General features: G+C 40.0%; 1 protein-coding gene across 6 annotated transcripts in view; it reads right to left on the reverse strand.

Annotated features, from left to right (window-relative positions):
- STAC (SH3 and cysteine rich domain) overlaps positions 1-20999 on the reverse strand; it is a 254281-nt gene that overhangs the window by 67177 nt on the left and 166105 nt on the right. For 3 of the 6 annotated variants that reach the window (XM_090142344.1, XM_090142343.1, XM_090142341.1), the window contains exons 2-4: positions 9436-9535; positions 7111-7230; positions 6123-6246 (exon numbers count right to left, since the gene is read on the reverse strand). In XM_090142344.1, the coding sequence (XP_089998470.1) occupies positions 6123-6246; positions 7111-7230; positions 9436-9521 (330 nt within the window). In that variant the 5' untranslated portion in view covers positions 9522-9535. Of the gene's footprint in view, positions 1-6122; positions 6247-6803; positions 6869-7110; positions 7756-9435; positions 9536-9843; positions 9978-20999 lie in introns of those variants that run through there. The other 3 variants (XM_090142342.1, XM_090142346.1, XM_090142345.1) reach the window with 3 other exon arrangements.

Genomic DNA, 20999 nt, shown 5'->3' on the forward strand with positions numbered 1-20999 from the left:
ACAAGTCTATCCCAATAAATGGAAATCATGGAAGAGGAATAGAATTGTGGCCTCAGATTGACTGAAGGGTGTCTAGAAGAGACAAAGAGGATGTAGTGAGGACCTTAAAAAGCATCAGAAGCAGTGTTTCTGGGCAAGTTAATGACATATTAGTGATATTGTACAAAAACTCACGTGGAATACTTTGCACAAAGTCAGTCAATGCTTTTCAAGAACTGAAACAGATCTGCCACTAGAATGAGATGAAGAACAGAGAGTTTATTTTACATCAGCCTGACTTGTTTAGTCTAGAAAATAAAAGGCTTGGGAAAAATATAAAAGTCTACTCCTAAATGATGGAAACCCATACTAAGAATGGTAAAGACCTGCTTCAACTAAAGTAGTACTATCAGAAGTACACACAAGCTGGCCAGAGATGAAATCAGACTGGAATTAGAAGGAAGGAGAGAGCAGAGGGCATCGCTTAGCCATTAGAGCATCCAGGTGCTAGAAGTCTTTCAAAAGGAGTAGCAATAAATTCTGAGCATTACTTTAAGACAAAGAGTACAGGATAATAGGCTGTGATGGTAGATTTGGACCGTCTTCCAGCTTTGAAAACAACTTTCTTTTTGTTTCACTGAAAATTCACACTTCTAATAAATCCATTTTTTACCATGCCAGACTTGATTCAAGTCATCTTTATTTGCTGAAAGATAATAGACATTTTCTTCACTTTGGCAAGGTAGAAAGCGTGGATAGAGAAGAATGAACTGATCTCTTTTCTGTTTTGCCTCAGATATCTCAATGCACCTAAGAAATGATCTCACATACATCCCAAAGCAAAAACAATAGCAGAGTGTTTTAATCAGGAGAAAAGTAAGAGAGAAAAGTCAAAATAAATGTAAAAACAAGAACTCTGCTAAAGAAAATATTGATAGACTATTACTTTCTTACTGTTAAGGAAATCCTCTAGTTACTTAACCTGCTACAGAAAGTAGCATCTTAAAAACACTTAAGCACATTGATTTCCCTTAGTCTTGCTTCACATTGTGTACTCACCATTTTATGCAGAGGCATGTGGGTAAGATTAAGGAGAACCCTTCCACAGGATTTTTTTAAGCTCTTTGGTATTCCTTTGAAGGCTGCAGCAGTGCTTTACATACTGGGTATTTAGCAGTAGTGTGGAGGGTGAAACACTAACTGTACACCATACTCTCTGCCTCTTTAAATATTCATTGGTGAGTAACCATCTATGGAGCCTCATAAAGAATTAACTCTTTAAATGGGGAAGATCTCTGCTTAAGTGCATAGCACAAATCCTACATGATTTAAATCCCACACAATCCTATTAAAATCCAAAGAGTTTCCAGCTGTTTGCGTTGTTCACTATCTAATATTAACACCTGGTTTTGAAATCCTGTGCAAGCAGTATTGCTCTATTACAATAGAAAAACAGGAGAAAGTAAATTCGACCTTCTCAACTGATTTGGGGATATAAGTAAATTACGTCTAAATCTTGAACCTCAATGCTGAATCAACTTCCTGGTTTACTACTTTTCAACAACTTCCATCTTATGTATTACGTATCAGGTTATTCATAGAGCTTGAACAATTGTGCTACATCTCCTGAACTGACATTTCTGAATTTGAAGATAATAGTATGAATTTCCCTGAATACTGGCTAATGAGTAGTATGTGTGCAGAAGTGCCAGACTGAGAAACTCACTTATTTTGTGAAATACATATTCCAAATGTCATATTCATTTGGAGGATTAGTTTCTATTTTTTTTTTTTTCTTCCATTTTCAGCTGTTCAACTTACCTAACTGACCTGAGTGTAAGCAATCTGTTAGGCCAATGAAACTGTTGGTGTGAAGCTACTGCATCAAAGATACATGACTGCAGTACATCATAATTATACCTGAACTTTTAAAAAAAAGTAGATAGAAATGGGCAAAGCTGTGAAAGAATATTTGGCCTTCATACATATTCACTACTATCTGTAAATAAGTAAATTTTACATGAGAGATTGCATCCAATGACAAGGGTCAAGGCTTAATACTCCTTCTAGAGTGCAGGCAAGAATCTGACGTGTTTTACATACTTTAAACGAGACACTAATAATCCAAAGACCAGCGCTGACCAATCCTGCAGGTACCAGCTTACACATCACAGATGCTCAAGCTCCCTTAAAATTTAAAAACAGGAAAGGCATCTTCTAAGATGAAGTCCACTGTCTATGAATAACCCCAGCCATTATTCACAATACAGCAATAATGACTTGACTCAAACCTATTCAGAAATCAGCAGATCGTCTCTTTCCTCTTCACATAGATGTGCAAGCTAAATATAAAAAGGATAAAGGTGAAAGAGTTGCGTGCCAATTATGCCAAAACATACAGAAATACTGTCAGATGTGATAATATTTTCTTTAGACTCATCTTCCGTCAAATTTTACCTTTCTTTACTAAATTCAAAGTACCTTTATACATAAGAGACATCAGAAACGTCATTTGATTGCTGCCACCACATTTCTGCCTCTGTTGCTAGTTGTGCAAGTGTGCAGTGCGTCTTTCATTGCTACCAACAGGAAGAAATCCAATTAGCCAATGAACTCCTCACTCCTTGAATTCAAAACATAGAATTTTTTTTTTCACAAATTGGCTATTTGCCTTTTGGAAGGCAGATGTGAAGGACCTAAGCAGGTAGAAGATGTGTTCAGAAGCAGATGCATGTAATAGAATTAGCAACAATATACATTAATTTGGTACCCTCATAAAGTTATTCTGTTAATATACTTCAAGTATCCACTTAAGTCATACTTAGATGTGAAGTAAATGGTTTCAAGAGTCAACAGATTAATTTCATAAGTTAATTATTAGCTTTGCAGCATTCTTAACCATTCCAGCTCTAGGGAATTTAGCACAATAGCAGTACATGTAGTGCTACAGGACGGCCCACTTACAGTGTTTACTACCCTTTGGATAGCTGTTTGAAGTTGTATTAACAAGGCATCACAATGGAAGTGATACCTGTAAAGTACGTGAGGACACGCAGTCCAAAAGATGCATTCACAGTACTACATCTACTACATGATAAAAAAAGTAGAACATTTACATCTGTGACTTAGAACATGGAAAATGAGCTTGCTTGCAGAGACCAGGCAACATGGTGTAATTAAAAGTGTGTTTGAATTTCCTCATTCTGAGCAGCTTTGTTGAAGTTCAGGCATGAAACTGCTCATGATGGGGAAAACATGCAGAAGAGGAAGGCCTTCCAGCTTTCAGTGTCTGTGTGTACTCACCAGTAAATATGCTCCTAATCCATAGGAAAATGTGGTGGGAAGTTCTAGGTTTTATTACAGGCTAGCTGTAGCAGGCATAGCTTTCCTATGGCAAGGGTGTGTACATGCAAGTCATTCTTTCGAGTTTTAGGTACTTGGTAACATCCTAAAGTTCTGCTTCTCAAACTCATGCTAGTCAGAAATTGTAGTATCTCCCCTGCGTCATCGTCTGAGTACAGCCTGGAGTGTGCTAGATAAAGCCCTTTTTCTGGACTTTGTTACTATAAGGGACTATGTGTCACAGTCTATGATTACAAAAGGCTGGAAGCAATGTCTCTACATTAGCTTTTCAAAATTATCATTCCACTGAAATGTTTTCAAATGCATTTTGAAGGTTGCTATTATCCACGTTGTTTCCATTTCTATATTTGGAGTCGTAATAGTGTTTTACCTCAGAAACAAGCTATTGTGGGGTAATTAGACCCTGCACAAACTGTTCTGCAGTAACTGCAGAAGGCATGAACTTGTTAACTTACACAACAGAGGGTACATGAAGAAAGCAGAGCCCTCTGTGATTGACGAGACAGCAGCCTAGGTAGCAGACACAGTAGAATGAATGTAGTGCACAGGCCATTGGCACACACTGACATATGTCTTTATGAGAATGTTTGGCTTCTGAAGTACATAAGCTCTCTTGAAAAAAAAAAAAACAAAAAACAACCATGAAGTCATTGGTAATTTTTCCATCCCTCTGCTTGCTAGGACAAAAAATCTTATTAACCTGGTCTAGCATTAAATGTGGAGGTTGGTGGCCCTGTATGTGGCAGGGGGGTTGGAGATTCATGATCTTTGAGGTCTCTTCTAACCCTGGCCATTCTGTGATTCTGTGAACCTAGTGATCACAGGGCCCTTTTGACTCCATCTATTGAAATGACAATACAGAACGTTTTCTGATCTTATTTGCAGTTCTAATCTGTGTATTCACATTTACATGTTTACTTAAAATATCTGTGTGCAAGTGATGGCATCAACAGCACAGTCACGGCTTTTGCTTATTGCAGTGTATCACTCCTAATGCTCACAAGACTGGAAAAATTGATGATGGTAATGTTTGATTAGAAACTGCTTAGTAGTCTTTTTGCTCTCTGGCTAGATGTGCCTATCTCCTGTTGTCACCCTTCTGAAAGCACGCATAAGGAGCAAGAAGGATCCCTACATGCAGCGCTTTGCTTTGTCTTTGTTTAGGATTCCTGCCTGTCTGTTCATTTTGGGAAACTTGAGTGCTCTGTGATCCAGTGGGAAAATCCCTCATGTGAGCAGCACCTCAGCTCTGTAACAGCTTGCTTGGCTGTGCCTGGGAGCAGAGTGAGCACACATTCCACCTGGTCCAGACAGAGGTCCAGCACAAGAGAGAACCTGGTGCTGGCAGTGCAGTGAAGGTTCCAGTTCCTACTGGGACCTCACTGGGGGGCTGAGCTCCCCTCTGGATAAATACCAACAGCAATTCTGGGGAAATGCTCTCTGTGGGAGGATTTAGGTACCTATCAACCAAATCCTTTTAGAGTCTAGGGCTGAACCAATAACACATTTACTCTTTCCCTTCTCACCAGGGAGACTGCAGCAGTGTCCCAGCAGTGCTGGGAACAACACGAACAGGGAATGATATTATTGCTGGGAGAGCTCTTCTACAGAGGCTGTGTTACACAGGGGATACCTTAGTTCTCCTCCTTGGAGTACAGCATTCAAAAAAAATCCCAAAGCCTACGTCAGAATTCTACCCACACAGACTCTTGCTACTTGCACTCTGGAAACCCAGTTTTAACTGCAGACTAACATAGCAGCTTTCATACATTATACCAGGCACCCAGTGCCTTTTAAACTCAGGCCAACACGGACCTTCCCTGTCAGGCAGCTGTTCTGCTCACATGGTATTTTCTAAGCCTCTACCCAGCTGTAAGCTCCAAGTGATGAGGACCTCCCTGTTTTGATACATTTACCCAGCACACAGCATCACTGTGGAAGTCTACAGGAAGATCTGGCAGCTGCTACCATGATATCAATCATAAGTAAGTAGCAGAGGATCAGTAAAATCATATTTTCCAGGAAAGCTGCAGAGAATATTCATTATCTATGGATACTACTTTCCTCCCCTTTCTACTCAATCTTCCGAGTCACATATTGGCAGGCAGAAAAACTTCTCATCTACTGGTCCATGCCATTTGAGCTGGATGTTGGTTTTCAGTAAGGTACACTGAACCACATTTAGTAATCAATAAATAAAAGGCTGGAAAAACAAACACAAAAAGAACACTTTCTGGGTAGTGTACAAAAGGATTCTCGTGCCAAAGCTGTCACTTACATCCCATTTCAACTACTGGCTCGTTAAACAGTGAAAGTTCACTGATGGGTCTGCTAGAGCGGAAGAGGGAAGTGGAACATCTGAAGTCTCCCACCAAAATTGTTTTCTCTGGACAAGTGAGAAAATAAATCGTTCCAGCCATGAATGTGAAAATAACTAAAATCACCTGTTGGCAGCGATCCCCTCCCTGACCCCCTTTCCTCCTCCAGGTCCATAGAGTAATAAGGAGATGAAAACACAAACCAAATTCCTCAAACCCAACCATCTCAAAAGGCAAGTGTTCCCCACTTCAGACCCCCGAGCCTCCCGGGTGACAGGGAGAATTCCATAGTAGGAATGTCAGAGCAGACACTGCAATCGGAGGTGGCTCACAGCACTCCGCTGCTGATCCTGCCACAGAGCTTCAAACACAAATCAGAGCAATGCATCTTTAAAAAAAAAAAAAAAAGAAAGAAAGAAAAAGAAAGAAAGGAAAGAAAAGAAATAAGAGAGATCCAAGTACCTTAGATTCCTGACTGGTGGTTGATGCTGGAGATGGAGGTTGCTCTGTGCTCTCCACTTCATTCTCTTTCTCCACACTGTCCACGCTGACTTCAGTCATGCTGCTCGGAGGAATCATTTTCCCTCTAAAACACTGCTAGTATCAGGAAAACGAGCTACAGACCTTTCTTGCTTTTTCTCATTTAACGTCCTCTTTCTTCTCAGCTCTCCTCGAGCAAATGAACTCTGACCACTCAGTTTCACTACATTTGCAGGACTAGAATTCTCTGGATTTTCTTTTTTTTTTTTTTTTTCCTTCTCCTCCTCCTCCTCCCCTTCTTTCCTCCCTCCTCCCTCCCCTCCCCTGTGTGGTTCTGCTGCACGGGAAGCAAGTTATCGACAGCTCCGTAGGGCAGTTGTGTGCCAGCTTCTCCGTTTCCCCCGATCCTTCTGTCCTCAGCGTGAAGCCCGGAGGTGAGGAGCAGCGTCGTGACCATCAGCCCGCAATCAGCTGAGAGTGAGGCAAAGCAGAAAGCCCCAGCCACACACATACAGGGCACTGGAGGGAGGAGTTGGATTTCTAATGCTGTAAATAGCTTTGGGGAGCGTGTGCTGTCATAGTAGTGTAAGAAAGTAATGTGTGCGTGCATGCACACACACACACAGGGGCATACGGCATGCATGAGGTATGGGAGCATTTTACCTTTTATTCAGGCTGAAGGGCAGCGTTATATTCTTACAGATCTGGTGATTTTCTGCAGAAGGGCTCTAAGGAAAAACCAACACTCTCCTTACTTTGTCCCAGAGAAGACGATTAAAAATCCTAGCTACTGATGTCTCTTAAGCACCCACGCTTTGCCCTACACCCCAAAGCAACAGGACAGAGCCAGAGAGGGGCACCTGTGGCTCTGAGTGCTTTTTACCCTTCTCCTAGGCGGGGCACCCCGGCTCTGAGCCGTGCACATGCAATCAGGGTTTGCCGGAGCTCCCGGCGCTGCGCAGATCCGTACCTGGAGGTTGTCATAGTAATAACACTCGGTTGGGTTGCAGTGGGAAAGCTGTCGGCATCCCCAGGCGCCGTCTTTCGCGAGGATGCAGTGCCCAAAGTCACTCTCGGAGCTGCGGTAGCCCTGGCAGAAGGACGGCATGACTTTGCTGGCAGGCTCAACCCACGCCTCTGGGTTAAATGAGCTGCAAAGGCACCTGTATGCTCTCCTCCCTGCTGACTTCAGGTCTGCGTGGCAAAAGGGTGAACGGATGTGTTCGCAACACGTGTATGCTTTGTGGAGTAGGATCCACTTCGTACAGCTGGGGGAAATGTCTCTTTATATTTCAGGGGAAGAAAAAGTAAAAGCAACCCCAGTGTGCTTCCAATTATCAGTACTTACATCCCATAATGCAAGAAGAAAAAAAAAAATTCTTGATACAGGCAAAGGTGTTTGGAGGTAATGCACTGACATCTGAGCCAGAAAGGAGCTCAAGAGAGGGTACCACATTCACTTTGGTCCTACCCCTTAGAAACGTTCTTGCTACCTAGGGCTGCCCTGAAGAATTGCTCTAGCCCAAATGATCTGTGGGTGAAAGCAAAGCAGGATTTCAAGGCACTAGGGGGTTGTACAGATGAAAGCCAGAGCAGAAAGTGCCCTGCAGCCTCAATATTCTTTATAACTATGCTGAAGTCTGGAAAAAAACTACACTTTTCCTTGAATCTCTGGTTTAAAAAAAAAAAAAAAAAAAAAAAAAAGCATTTTTCTTTGAAATAGAGCATATAAGATACTGAAATCTTTAGGAGGCAATAAACATGAAATGCTGCAATGCTATTTGTACCACCACTTTAGAGCAAAAGTGTGTCTTAGGAGTCTGCTGGCAGAATCCATTATTTGGCCTCACTAACACCATTACAGGGATCAAAACAAGAACACTGGTTGGTGTTGAGGCAGTTTCAGTGACATCTGAGATTGAAGCAAGAAAACAGAGCTCAGAGGAGCAGATTTGGCAGATAAGTGAAAGAATTGATTTCCAAGGGTTTGATATCTAAAGCACAGCAAAATCTTTGGCTGTTCTCTTCAGAGCCAGAGCAACTCTCCAGGCACAAAGCTCACTTCTTCCATCCAGTAAGTGAGATTTAGGTCCTAGCAATGACCAAGGACTGGGCTGAGTCTCAATTTCGGAGAATTAGGGCAGCTGTAGAACAACAGAGATCTTGACAGCAATAGAATGATCCAGCTCTGACAGTGGTAACCTTCCTGATGGTCAAACCTAGTGCAGCCCATCAAGGCAAGGGCACAAGTCTGCCTGCTGCAAGGGCTGCTCTGCCCAATAACACGATAGGTGAGAATAACAAAGCTGTTTTTCCATCCCATTCCTCAGCAGTGCTGTGAATCAGTCGTTCCTGTTGAGAGACTCAAAAGCATCTTCTTATGGTGAACTGCAAGCCACCTCTGAAGTGCGTCTGGAGTGGCTGGTTAATAGTTAACACTCTCAGCGTTGTAAAATCCTGCACACATTTTGTATGAAGTGCTTGTAGCGTCATGACTGTGAAAGTGACTATCATACCACTCTCTACTCCTCTTTTTTTTTTTTCCCCCCGTTTGTTTTACCAAATTAGTACTAACACCTGCTGCACTCCCTCTCTTCTCCCAATTACTCACTTGTCAACCATGAGTGATCTGTCACTTTCTTGACAATTAGCCTGGGAAAGATGAGTCAAACCAAAAATCTTACCAAAAAAGCAAAAAGGGAAGGAAGCTGGATTTTTTCACATTTTTATTTCCTTCCATGGGAGCTGGCTATTGAAAAATGAAATATTCGGGATAACAAAACAGACTGATCAAATTAGATGAGCTTACATCTCCCTCTCTCTCCCACGCTTCACTCTTGAGAAGTTGGACTTGTGATTAGCGCCGATCAGTCTCTGAGTGAAGGTACTCAGCAGAAATGTGAGCGCTGCAGCACGGCGCTAAATGAGAGGAAATTGAACAGATTCTCCAGTGAAGAGATGAGTGTAGATTTCTGGAGTGGGGAGAGGAAATTCGGATGAATAAAACATGAGGATGGATTCTCCGCCCCCAGCTGAAATTGTTGCACTGTGTAAAGGTGCTTGGATGCTGCCTGGAGTCATCGCCAAGCATTCTCGTGTTGGGCAGAGCAAGGCTGAGGACATGAGTGCTATGCCTCACCTGTGTCCAAGCACACACGAGGGTGATGGGGTGTGATGCAGAGCACATGACGTGGTGCTGGAGATCCAGTTCTCCAATGAGAGCATCCCAGAAGCTCCCAGCACAGGAAAATATACTCTCATTATCAATACACATTTTTGTACTGCTGAGTCCTACCTGCTCTTAAGCTCCACAGTGGCGAGGTTAAGTTGATGTAGATCTTTTGGCCTATACCATATTTCTTCACCTTCTTCCTCTAACATATTTAGGCATCTTTCTGCAAAAAGAGTCCATATACACAGCTGTATTTCACTGAGAGGAAAGTTATGAAATCAGCACTTATTTTATATATTTTTTATTTTTATAAATAACAAGGATGTTATACCCACTTGGACACACCCCATGTAATTACTAGAGAAAAATAAGTAAAAAAAAAAGAAGAATTCATTATTCAGCAAATAACGAATGTATGTGTCATTATTCTGCCTGGCACATAAACCATCTCACAGTCCTGAGCAAAAAGAGTATAAACGTGCTTACTGAGATAATGCTACTAATAAATGGCACTTCTAAACCCCTACGTACCTCTCCCCAGTGATGTACAAAGCAGTACAGGAATCAGGAGGAATCAGGATGTCTGCCACCAAAGCAGAGCCCTCAGAGGAAAGAGTATTGAAGTTCACTGAAAGTCCAACATCCAACTGGCTGCAGACTGAGTGCTACAGAAAACCATTAGCCACAGAATAAGGTTGACTTTCTGGCATTTGAAGTGCAACTTAATCAGCCCCTCTCTCAGTCCCTCAGTTCAATTTGTGAGTGTTCCAGGTGAGAAATAGTAGCTTCAGTTCTTATTCAATCCAATTTTGTCTTTGTGGAAACTGGCAACAGGCTATGCCTCTATTGCTTTTCGTGATGGGAATTTTACTTTTGGCATGGTGCACTTGGCCAGACATACTGGTGGATGTCCTCAATAGGCTGTGCTCTCAGATATTCACTATTGCCCACAGCTGGCTACCAGATGGCAAAGACCAGATCATTGTGCTAGCAGAGAATTTGCCTGCATTTCCAGGCTGGCGGGCACTGCTCTGCCAGCAAACACTGTACCCACAGAGAAAACAGTGGTAAAATAGCAGAAGGAGGCTGTTTTTGTTGCTTTGTTTGTAGTGACATACCTCTTGCTTGCTACCAATACAACCTTGGCAGTTCGTCAGGTGGCTAACATGGTAACAACTGCAACCACCTCCCTCAGGATTTTGCTTATGAAAATGCCATCCAAGGGCTACAGTCACCAGCTCATCAAATTGGAAGCAGAAACCAGACAATGCTCTGAAAGCATTCCAAGAGCTAATGGGATAGTGATGACTTGCATTTTGACTACAGTGATCTCAAAATACATTTTCGAGTCAAAGTAGTAAGCCTCCTATTGCACCTGGGAGTGATTGTACTGCAGCAAGGGAGTAATGGAGGAGGAAGCCAAACAGATTTGCGCTTGCACTTAAGCACAGAGAAAAATGGAACCTCTGCTTGAACATAAATTTCAAAACCTGCCTTCTCTCCATACACTGCAGTGCTGCAGGGAGTGATGCAGAAACCATGCCGCATCTCGGGCAACTTGAATTTATCTTTCAGAGCGATCACGATGAGATTAAAATACTGCTACCCAGACATCTAGTTCAGGAAAACAAAGAAAGCAGCATCCTCTTGTGACAACAAAAGTTGTTTGAGAAGAGGAGAAGAGGATGTAATTACAAAACATGGAGTTTAGCCAAGATACAGCATGTAATATGTTTAGGCTTACAAAAAGCTTTTCAATACCTTTAAATAACTAGCGACAGTCCCGACCTGATTTTACATCTCTGCTAGCAGTGAGATTCCTTCTCTCTTTTTATAGGAATGTGATTAAAAAAAAGAGACCCATGGAATCAGTAGCGCCACTTCATGCAAGTCACAGATGCTCCTAGAAATTCATGGCATTTAATAGCCATTTCCTGAAGCAGTCCAATATGACTGTAGTGAGAATGCCCTGACCCAGTTCAGCGAGTGGCTGCGATGGTGATTCATCTACACAAGCACAACGTACTAAATCCTTTCAGAGTATCTGTGCTCCACATATTTAGAGAACTAAAGTTATGATAACTAATGTACTGATCTCTCCCACTCTCTCTGGACTCTGCTTTAACCTCGCTTCTGTTCCCCAGGATGAAAGGCTTTATGGAAAGTGGGATTCTTCTTGATAGCTCTCAGTACAACTCTGGAGAGACTCCTATCACCTCAATCAACTCTATCTACTTTTTTTTCCTCAGCCATTTCCAGGGTGGAGCGGGAGGAAATCCTCACAGGGTAACCAGCCTGGATCTTGGGGGTATTATTTTTTTTTTCCTGAATGACTTTCATTGGGAGGGAACTTTTAGTCACTTTTCTTTCCTTAACCTTCCCAACCTGAATTCTCCTTGAAATTCCCTTGTCCAGTTGTTATCCTTTCCAGTCATGAGTACTACAACTTTCAGGGCTTCAGTGGATTTGTCTTACATACCTGCTTTCTCCATCACTCTGGTATTCAGTAGTGCATCATAATGAGCTGCTTCTTAACTAATGCCAGCTAAAATGCATTTAGAGCAATGTTTTGCTTAGTCTGTAAACAGAATCTAAAACAAGCACTGGCAAACATTCCCAGCATAGTTAGTGATGAATACAAGGATATGTATATGCTTTTTTTTTTTTGTGCATATATCTTATGGCTATGCACCAATTCTTAAAAGGGTGTGCGTGCACAGTATTTCCTGCCTTAGGTAGTTAGAGTGTGCCTGTCACTGTAATATTTAGGCACAAACATGCATGCTGAATGCAAAATGAACTTTGCTGTCTACACAGCTGTGTTACCATAATTTGCATAGAAAGAAAAAAAGGATTTCTTAGCGCGCCGCCGACCTTTGTTAGAAAAGCAGGGCTTTTCTACAGAGTGTGGCACAACTCAGTTGTTCACAGCAAATCTCTAAGAGCCTTTGGATCTGGTAGGATGAAAGACTTCACGGAAACATCAGAAATTATCATTATCAAGATTAACATTTTGCTCTATCAGATTAGTGCATGTGTCAAATGGAATAGAAGCGTGTATGATGAGGGCTGCCTACTATTACATAAGTTATTATAATGATCTATTACAGCTCTTGAACAAAAATAAAGAAAACATTCAGCCTGCTATGAATTGAATGGAAAGATGTCTTACAGCCCACATATATAGCTTTTGTTTCTTGAATGTTGATAAGATGCAAAGCTTGAAAGATACTAAAGGAAAATGGGCTGTGCTCTCTCTACATAGTTACCAATTCTAAATAAAAACATGAAGTAAACTTTTAGAAGAGCAAAAAAAAAGAAAAAAAGGTAAACCTTACAATACTGCAAGAGATTATCTGTAATGTTTTATATTATTTGATTTTAAAGTAATTAAACTCTTATAATCTAATGCAAAATGGTTGTAGGAATGTTTGTCTTCCTGACTATTACTATTCTGATTCTATCAAACATATTCAGTACCTTTTAAAAGGACTGAGAAAGGTCACTTTACATAGGTAAAAATTAGGTCTCAGTATCTTGTCTAGAAGCAGTGATAAAGCTACTGAGTCCTTCAGTTGAGAATCTTCCCAACTAGATTTCTCCATCCGTTTTTTAAAGTGTTCTAGTACATAAAATCATTATATTTTGTTGCTTGAATGACCACTTGCTGCCATTTGAAATCTCCACACAGAGCACTTTTGAGTCACTGCTCCTTTTCTATCACTGCCTTATTATCCAAAGGGGTCAAGCCCAGCTGCAAGAGCAAACAATTTCACCAGGGAAGATAATCAAGATTTTCAGAACAAACAGCAGAAAAGAAGAGAAATTACGAGGGAAAAAAAAAAAAAGAGGGAAAAATTGTGTAAATGACTTTACTTTCCACATTCTCAATTACTTCCATTTCTTCAACAGATTTAAGAAAAAATGTTTTTCTTTCTTCAGTCCTACTGCCTGCAGTAGCACCATGCTGTACGTGTAATTCTGATGGTTCAGTGCAGCTGTTCAGGGTCTGCACACCAGATCTAGTGAAGACCTGGACTTCTCCCACTCTTTCCATGGAATATATTAACCTAAATTCAAAGGCTTAATAATTGAGCATAGTGGTTTCAGACTTTTAAGTAAGCAAGGTACCTGATTACGTTGTAGATTTATTCATGTAATTGGCCAAATTGGTTTTAGCAAGAGTATTCAGAACCTTAAAGTTACATGGTTGACAATTTAGGTAATACAGCTCTGTGTAATTGTAAAATTCCATTTTAATTTTATAGTCCATATTACTTCTATGTCTTATTACTCTTTTTTACTGGTCCATCAGGATAGAAAAGACTTTTGAGCACCATGATAGCTGAAATCTGGAGGATAGCAAGTCATTCCAAATTCCCAAGAAAGGCTAATATTTGGGATGCTTTAATTTAGCTAAAGGAAGAATTAACAACTCAGAACAAGTGACTGGACTTTTATAAATGCAAGAGACCTACAGTTAAAGAAAGCAGCAGTTTATAGCAGAAGGGAGAGCCTTCATCAAATAATAGAAGGGATTGTTCCAAACTGGGGCATCCTTCCGGGATCCTAAGGAGAAGAAAATCCAGAAGATGTGGTAATCCACATGATCAGAACAGCCAAGAAGTTGCAGACACTATGAAGATATAACTTCAGACAGAAAAGTGTTTTGATTCATAAGGAATGTGAAAAGGAAAGCGCTAGTAATTAAGGTGCAATATAACAAGAGGTTTTTTGTTTTTTTTTTTCCCAAGTGGGTGTGAGCAGTAATCAGATATAAACTCCTGCAGACAAACAGAGTTTATGGCTAAAATGTGAGCTCTTCAGGTTCAATATCATCCTTCCTTTTTCAATTTGTGCAACACCTAGGAGTCAGCTTTGCTTTCTTTCTGGTCTTAATATTACATTAAAGAAAACAAATAATCATGTTGAAAAGTGGATGCGTGCCTGGTCAATCCCAGGGGCACTGTAAATCTAACCCGTGCAACACTTGGCTGTGTCAAAAGATTTTATCATCAAAATTTTCCTTTAGTTTTTCTCCCCTCTCACTCGCATTCTCATTTTGCTACGACAGACAATTCTGCTTTTCTACACTAATCCCTAGAATCCAAAGTATAAAAGCATTTTTAAAACTAAAAAGTGAATCCAGAGTTATATTTTCAAGACTGAAACCTTAAACAAAGACATCAAAGTAAGGAAGTAGTAGCTAAACAGTAGATTTCTTAATCTATGTGTTCATATGTGGCGTACTTAACCCAATGCACTAAAAGATAGACAATATTAGGTAGTAGTGCTCAGAAAAGACAAGGAAAGATCACTGCAGTAAGGACTTCACACATCAAAAGCGTAGAGAATGATCCAATTTAGGGAGAAATGGCTGCTGTGTATTTGTGTGCCCCCTAATGAGAGCTTTGTATAGCAAATCTATTTTTATCTTCCACATAGAAAAGCAAAGAATGTCCAGAACTGTGAATGATGTATTTTAGCTGCAAATAGTTGGTAAGGGTTTGGACTTTTTGAGGGGTATCTTTCAATTCCATTACTACCAGTGGATTTATAAAGGTCCTTGTTAATATGTCTTAAAAGCCATTTCTCCATGATCTCAGCTGAAACACTGCCCATACCCTCATAGGTGTGATTTTCAAAAATATTTCATGGGGCTCTATCTTCTTCCAGAGATGTAAAAGCTGTCTTCTGTTGACAAAGACAGACCAGCTGGACCAAAAGCAAGCAGTTAGCTCTAATTCATACTACCATTTTTGTCCAAAAAGATTTCAATCTGTTTTACTTGTTACTATTCCTTTCAGCATTAAACACCTAGAAATCACACCTGGCCCCTAAGCTCAGGGGAAAAATACATATAATCTAGTGCATGCTTCACCCATCTTATGTGCATATTCTTACTCCTTTAAAAGTCATGATTGAAAGCTTTATTCCAATGAACCTAAATTTTATCTGATCTAAACGTAAGAAGGAAGTTGTAAGTAGCATAAAATACATTATAATAAAACAGCCATAAGTGTTTCTCCCAACCCTTTATGGTTAGGTGTTGTTTGCTTAGCAGATGGTAAATAGGCTATCAAAAAAGACTTGGGGGCAATTTTCCAAAAGACATGAATGACACCAGGGTACTGAACTTTGCTTAACCAAAGACAGATAAAGCTCATTTTATTTTAAAGAGAACACATCTTCCCCCCACCTAGGGAGAATTTTGAGAATTACAGTAAAAGCTTCTGTGCCAATTCTAAAAACCATCTTCCCTGAGAAACTATTTTTTACATGAAATTTCAGCTCTATTATACTACTGAAAAGAGGAAGACGTTCACGTTCAACTACCAAAAGACTAAAAATTTTTTAAAGAGAACCATCTTAAGGGGGAGTTTTGAGGATGCATGCAGAATTCTTGGTGCAGTGAAATTAATAAATGGTTCCAAGATGTCATCCTTGCAATCAAATACGGATGGTTCCAGATAGGGATGTCTGGTGATATCTGCAGAAATAAAACAATAATGGAAAGCCAGGCCATAGCAGTTATCTGGCAAAGGGATCAGTCAGTGCTATAATAGTCATCATGCAAACCTCCTTCCCTGTTAATTACATGCATCTACTGTCAGAGATCTAATTACCCAAGAAAAAATTAAAATTCCTAAAAGAGCAGAGAGCTGAAAAAATGGAATACAGCCAAACTTCCCTGAAGTTTTCACTTAGGACAACCTAAGTCTGCGGGATCAGCATCAATTTTAAATACACTTTAACCTTTTTATTCTTTACTCTAGCCATCCACGTGGCATGACAAAATAGAAGAGAGCCCCGGATGTATTTCTTTCAAATCCTCACTCATTCTAACACTTCTTGTACCACCTGACTGTACTGAATTATTGATAAAAAAAAAGAAACAAGGGTCCCTGGAAACAAAAATTTATTTGGAAAGGTATGGTTTTACATTAATATTGACTTCACCTCCGAGAAGATTGGTTGCAAATTCCTAGAGCCATTGAGTTTGCTGATAGCTTCTGTGTTAACTGTGAAACCTCATCCATTGCGACGGATACATTAGACAGAAATCAAAAGTGGGGTGAAATTCCTTCCTGAACATGTAATGGTTTTCTCTGTATACAAATACAGTTTGCAGTCTTTTTCATCTCACTTAAAAAGTGGATGAATTAGGAGATCATCTGACGACCCATATTACCAGGCTTATTTCAACCAGTGGACACACAAAGGTGAATGAAAGAGGGAAAATTCTGTGAAAATTCAGGTATTGGTATCAGTTGTGGGTAGATATTGGTTGGTGTTCAGATGGGTTTGAACAGATCCTGTTTGACTGGCTTTAGAGATCTACATTATTTACACAGACGGGTAACACAAGAAATGAAGTAGCATTAGACATGAAATGAAAGATCACAGAAAGCAGGTAAACTCGAGTTGCATCTGAAGACACATTTGGAAGCTACATTTTTAACAGCTCTTAAACTTTGTTTTTAGATGAAGCCTAAAGCCTCTATTCTCAACCTTCAACTTCTCTACTGCCAGAGGGTATAATATGAGCTGAGGGCAAATTTACAGAAGAATGCAGCGAAAGAAAGAATAATTATTAACTTGGCATTACAGAAACTACATTAACTGTGCCATCTGGGACCACAGAAGAGACACAAGTTAATGGAATCATTGCTCTCATTTTGTAAGAGCCTACCCATGAGGGAGCAACTTGACAAAATACCAGTTACTATTTTGAACGACAAAACCGGACCAATTTGTCTTAGCTGTCAGACATTCCTTCCTACCCAAAAAGGACAATTCCTGTTTTTAGCACACTCTTCACTATTTTCTGTATTTTTTTCCCCGTATAATCCTTCTCACAAAGGCATGTAACTATTCCAGTACGTTTCAACACAGTTTAAAAGCCACGTCCCTGTTTCTGCCTCAGGGGTTCTAATTTTTTTCAAATGTTAAATGTTAGTTCAATACAAAAGGATTTTCTACTTAAAGTAGTAACCTTAGTTATCATCTCATCTCATATTCCACTGGACATGTAAATGATTTATATATTCTCTACAGGGCTAGCTTTGATATCAAGGGACTGATCTAACAAAGAGTTTGTCAGAGCTCTCCAGCCAATTTAATCAATTATTCTTTATTCTAAGAACACCACAACACACTAATCTCTATCAGGATTTACTGGAAGATGTAGAAATGCTTGTCAGATGAGGCAGTGCTGTAACAAGCTAGATAGGTTTTACCAGTATGGTGGAGTATGGTCAGTGAGAGCAATTCTAATATCTTGGCCTTAATTAAAGACTTACTGCATGCCTGGTGGGGAGCCATCAATAAGAAGGCTTTTGGAAAACAGGTATGAACGTATCTGAGCGTGCCCATTTGAGCTGTGGCCAGAGAATCTTCCCTTCTTTCCCAAGTGGAGTTATATTGCGATTTGTTCACCCAAAGCATGGCTGGGTTCACACAATGTGGACTTGGGAATGAGCTGTAAACAAGTTTCACAGTGTGCTGGAGAGAAAGACAGGGTTTGGGCACTGATTTCCTGCCTTCTTGGATGTATTTCCCTACTGAGTTAAGAGGAATGACTGCTCACTATTTCTCAAAAATTAATACCTATCTGCTATAACTCACTAGCCACTTAGGCTCAATGCTAGCATGAAAGTCTGTCATTCAAATGGAAGAGGAATATTTTTTTGTTAACTCCTTGAAATTCTAAATCAACAATGAAAAATATCTTATCAGTGACTGTTGAGCCATTCCTAGGCTCAGCTTTTCAGCTTTAATCACGCTGGCACGAAGACTTTAGGCAATATATTCTAAAGACTAATACCTATATCTAGTTATTGAACTATTAAATCAATTCCCAAATTCCCCCACTCTTAGACTAGTGTAACTACTCTCCCACCAATTATCTACTTTGACTTTTCATTAGAACAGTTGTGCATAATTTCTTGTCTCTTCAGACAAACCCCCTCCAGTGTTTATCATCAACGATGCGGCCAAAGCCTTCAAAACCTGTGAGTCATTAGACCTTGATCAAGCTATGTGAGCTCATGTAAAAAAGATATGAAGCAGTTTGCTTGTGGAAATGCTTTGCTTTCTTATCTGTTGTACCTCAAATAAATTTTTTTTTTTCCAGGCAATTACTCATGAGCAGAGGTCTTTCTATAAAAAAGGGAATTCTCTGGATATACTGTATTCAAATGAGCTTTTCATTCCCAGTGCAAAATTATTGTGGTGATCAGCTGTATATACCAGTGAGTATGTGAAATGGAAAAAAGGATCAAATGTTGCAGTGCTGCAGATGTATGAACTCCTTGAATTCCAAAAGGGTACATCTTGGTAGGTATGTATTTAAATCCCTTACTATTCTGCTCTTTTCCCTTTATTTATCCTTAAGAATTGCTTGATTGGTACGTGGGGTTTGGGTTCAGTTTTGATGGGTCAGGAACGTGGATGGTAGAATTCACTGCCATGCTTTCAAAGCTAATGGCAGCACTCAAAGTTTTCACAGGAAAATAACCGATTATAAAACACTCTCACATGCAATCAAATAAAACTTCAGAATGCGTCTGTGATTTTGATGTAAATCTGTCAGATGGTTCATCTATTTTAGAGGAAAGTGATTTCTGCAAACTTTGATGCACTTGACATTAACTCTACTTTAGCTTACAAAACTTGAACGCAGTAGAGCACCTGACAGTTTTAGGTTTTCAGACACTTATGACCATTTCACTTACAAAGGTCAACAAAAAAGAACATTTTCCCATGCCAAATTCAATGTTATTGCAGAAATGCTCTATGACTGCTTGTCGAAGTCAGTAGATATTTTAAAGGCTGCAGTGTAAGAGCTATATTTTCTTTGTGAGTTGTGCACTTCCACATTTAGGAGAGTATTCAAAATCCAGATATATACACATGAATGCTATTATTACTTTCCTGGGCATGGCACACTCTACTAATTAATTTGGTAACAAGAATTACAGAATTAGCTTCTGGACCACAACTACAGAGTGAATAAGCTTTACTGATCTAAACGCCTCAACACTTGGGATTTAGAAGACAAACCTATACCTGAATTGTGCATCACATGGTGAAATACTTTCCCCTCTTCAGCCTCCCTCTTGATTTTGCAGCCTGTTAGTCAAGACAGTTCATCTCAGTCACAACCCATCCCGTTCATCTTTCTGCTCCAGCGGAACTTAGCAAGTATAGCCTCTTCACAAGGTTTCCTGCTGATGCTACTACAAAGACTACATCTTATGCAATACTGGAAACTGCATTTCTAGGATCAGAGATCCTAAGCAAATGTTTCAGTCCTTAGAAGGGAATTGAGTGGGATTACGAAAGGTCTGCAAGAACTAAGGGTGCAGAATTACATCTTATTCCTTCAGTCAGTCTCTGAAACAACACAGCTCTCATAGGCATACCTTATACTGTACAGATTTAAGGCACTTTGGGAAGGCCAAACAACCTTTAAATGACGAGCCTTTGAATAACAATTATGCCCTTATGTCTGCATGCTGTTCACTGTTCTGTGAGTCTTTCTAAATCCTTAATCTGCAACATATTCAGCCTTTTTTTTTTTTTTTTAACCTCAATGCAGCTACAGCCTAGAACTGTGACCTCAGTATATCTGTGATATAGCTCACCCACAGCACGTCAGCAAGACAGGTTTTATTTCTTCAGCATTACACTGGCCATGCAGCCTCACTTCTAGCTGGGAAAGCAGCTTGCGGGGGGGGGGCTCAGCAAAGTTTCATTTAATGCAAAACAAAACCAGTCAGAAATCAGGACACTGAGCCAAGCACGTCTCTCAATCAGGTTGGCGTGGTGCTGTGAACCAATCAACCTAATTAGGCAGACATGATGAGGAGCAACTGTCCTCTCTAGAAACACCCAACTGTGCATGGGAGCTGGCAACATTAATCAGCCTTTTATCAGGAACTCTGAAAGAAGCAACCAAATGATGCCCAGGTGCAGAGCCTCATATAGCTTTGTAACTGGCACTTGGGAGTTTTAGACCATCATGAAACTGTGCTCTGGTAGCGAGGCTTTCCAGAAAGGAAATACAGAAGACTGAAGGATGGATCATAAGTTCTACCAGAATTAATTAAAAAATGTCAGAACTATGAAATATTAAAAAAAAAACTTCAAAAAAAGCAATTATATTCCTGCAGATTTATGAAGTTATTTTGGCTTTAATACAGAAAGAACTGAACAAAACTTTATTTGAAAATGTTGAAATAAGAGATAGAATTTCTTTTCATACTGTCCTATCTGCACACCTCTTTGAGTAATTACAGTTTCTAGTCCTTATGATTGTGACTATAATTTAGAAAACATTAATTGGAACACTATACAGAGCAGAAGTGCCTGCAGCCATTGTCTGAAACAATAGCTTGGATGGATATGAATTACTTCATCTACCTTAGCATATCTCAAAGACTTACATTTCTCTCTTGAGCAATAGACCTCCTATTCTTTGTGTAATTCAGTATGATCAGACATTCTCCCATCCCATCTATTGGTTTGATGGACTTTCTTTGAGAAAAACGTTCTCTTCTGGTAAATGGTTTCCTTACTCTTTTCAAAAAGGATCTGTTTCTAGGGAAATATGAACTTCAGTAAAACAAAAACATGTTTCTAAAGCTAAGGTTGGCAAAATCTCAGCTGGGAGAAGCAGTTCC

Source organism: Phasianus colchicus, chromosome 6, assembly GCF_987193195.1.
Source record: "Phasianus colchicus chromosome 6, bPhaCol1.hap1.1, whole genome shotgun sequence".
NCBI classification, from domain to species: Eukaryota; Metazoa; Chordata; class Aves; order Galliformes; family Phasianidae; genus Phasianus; species Phasianus colchicus.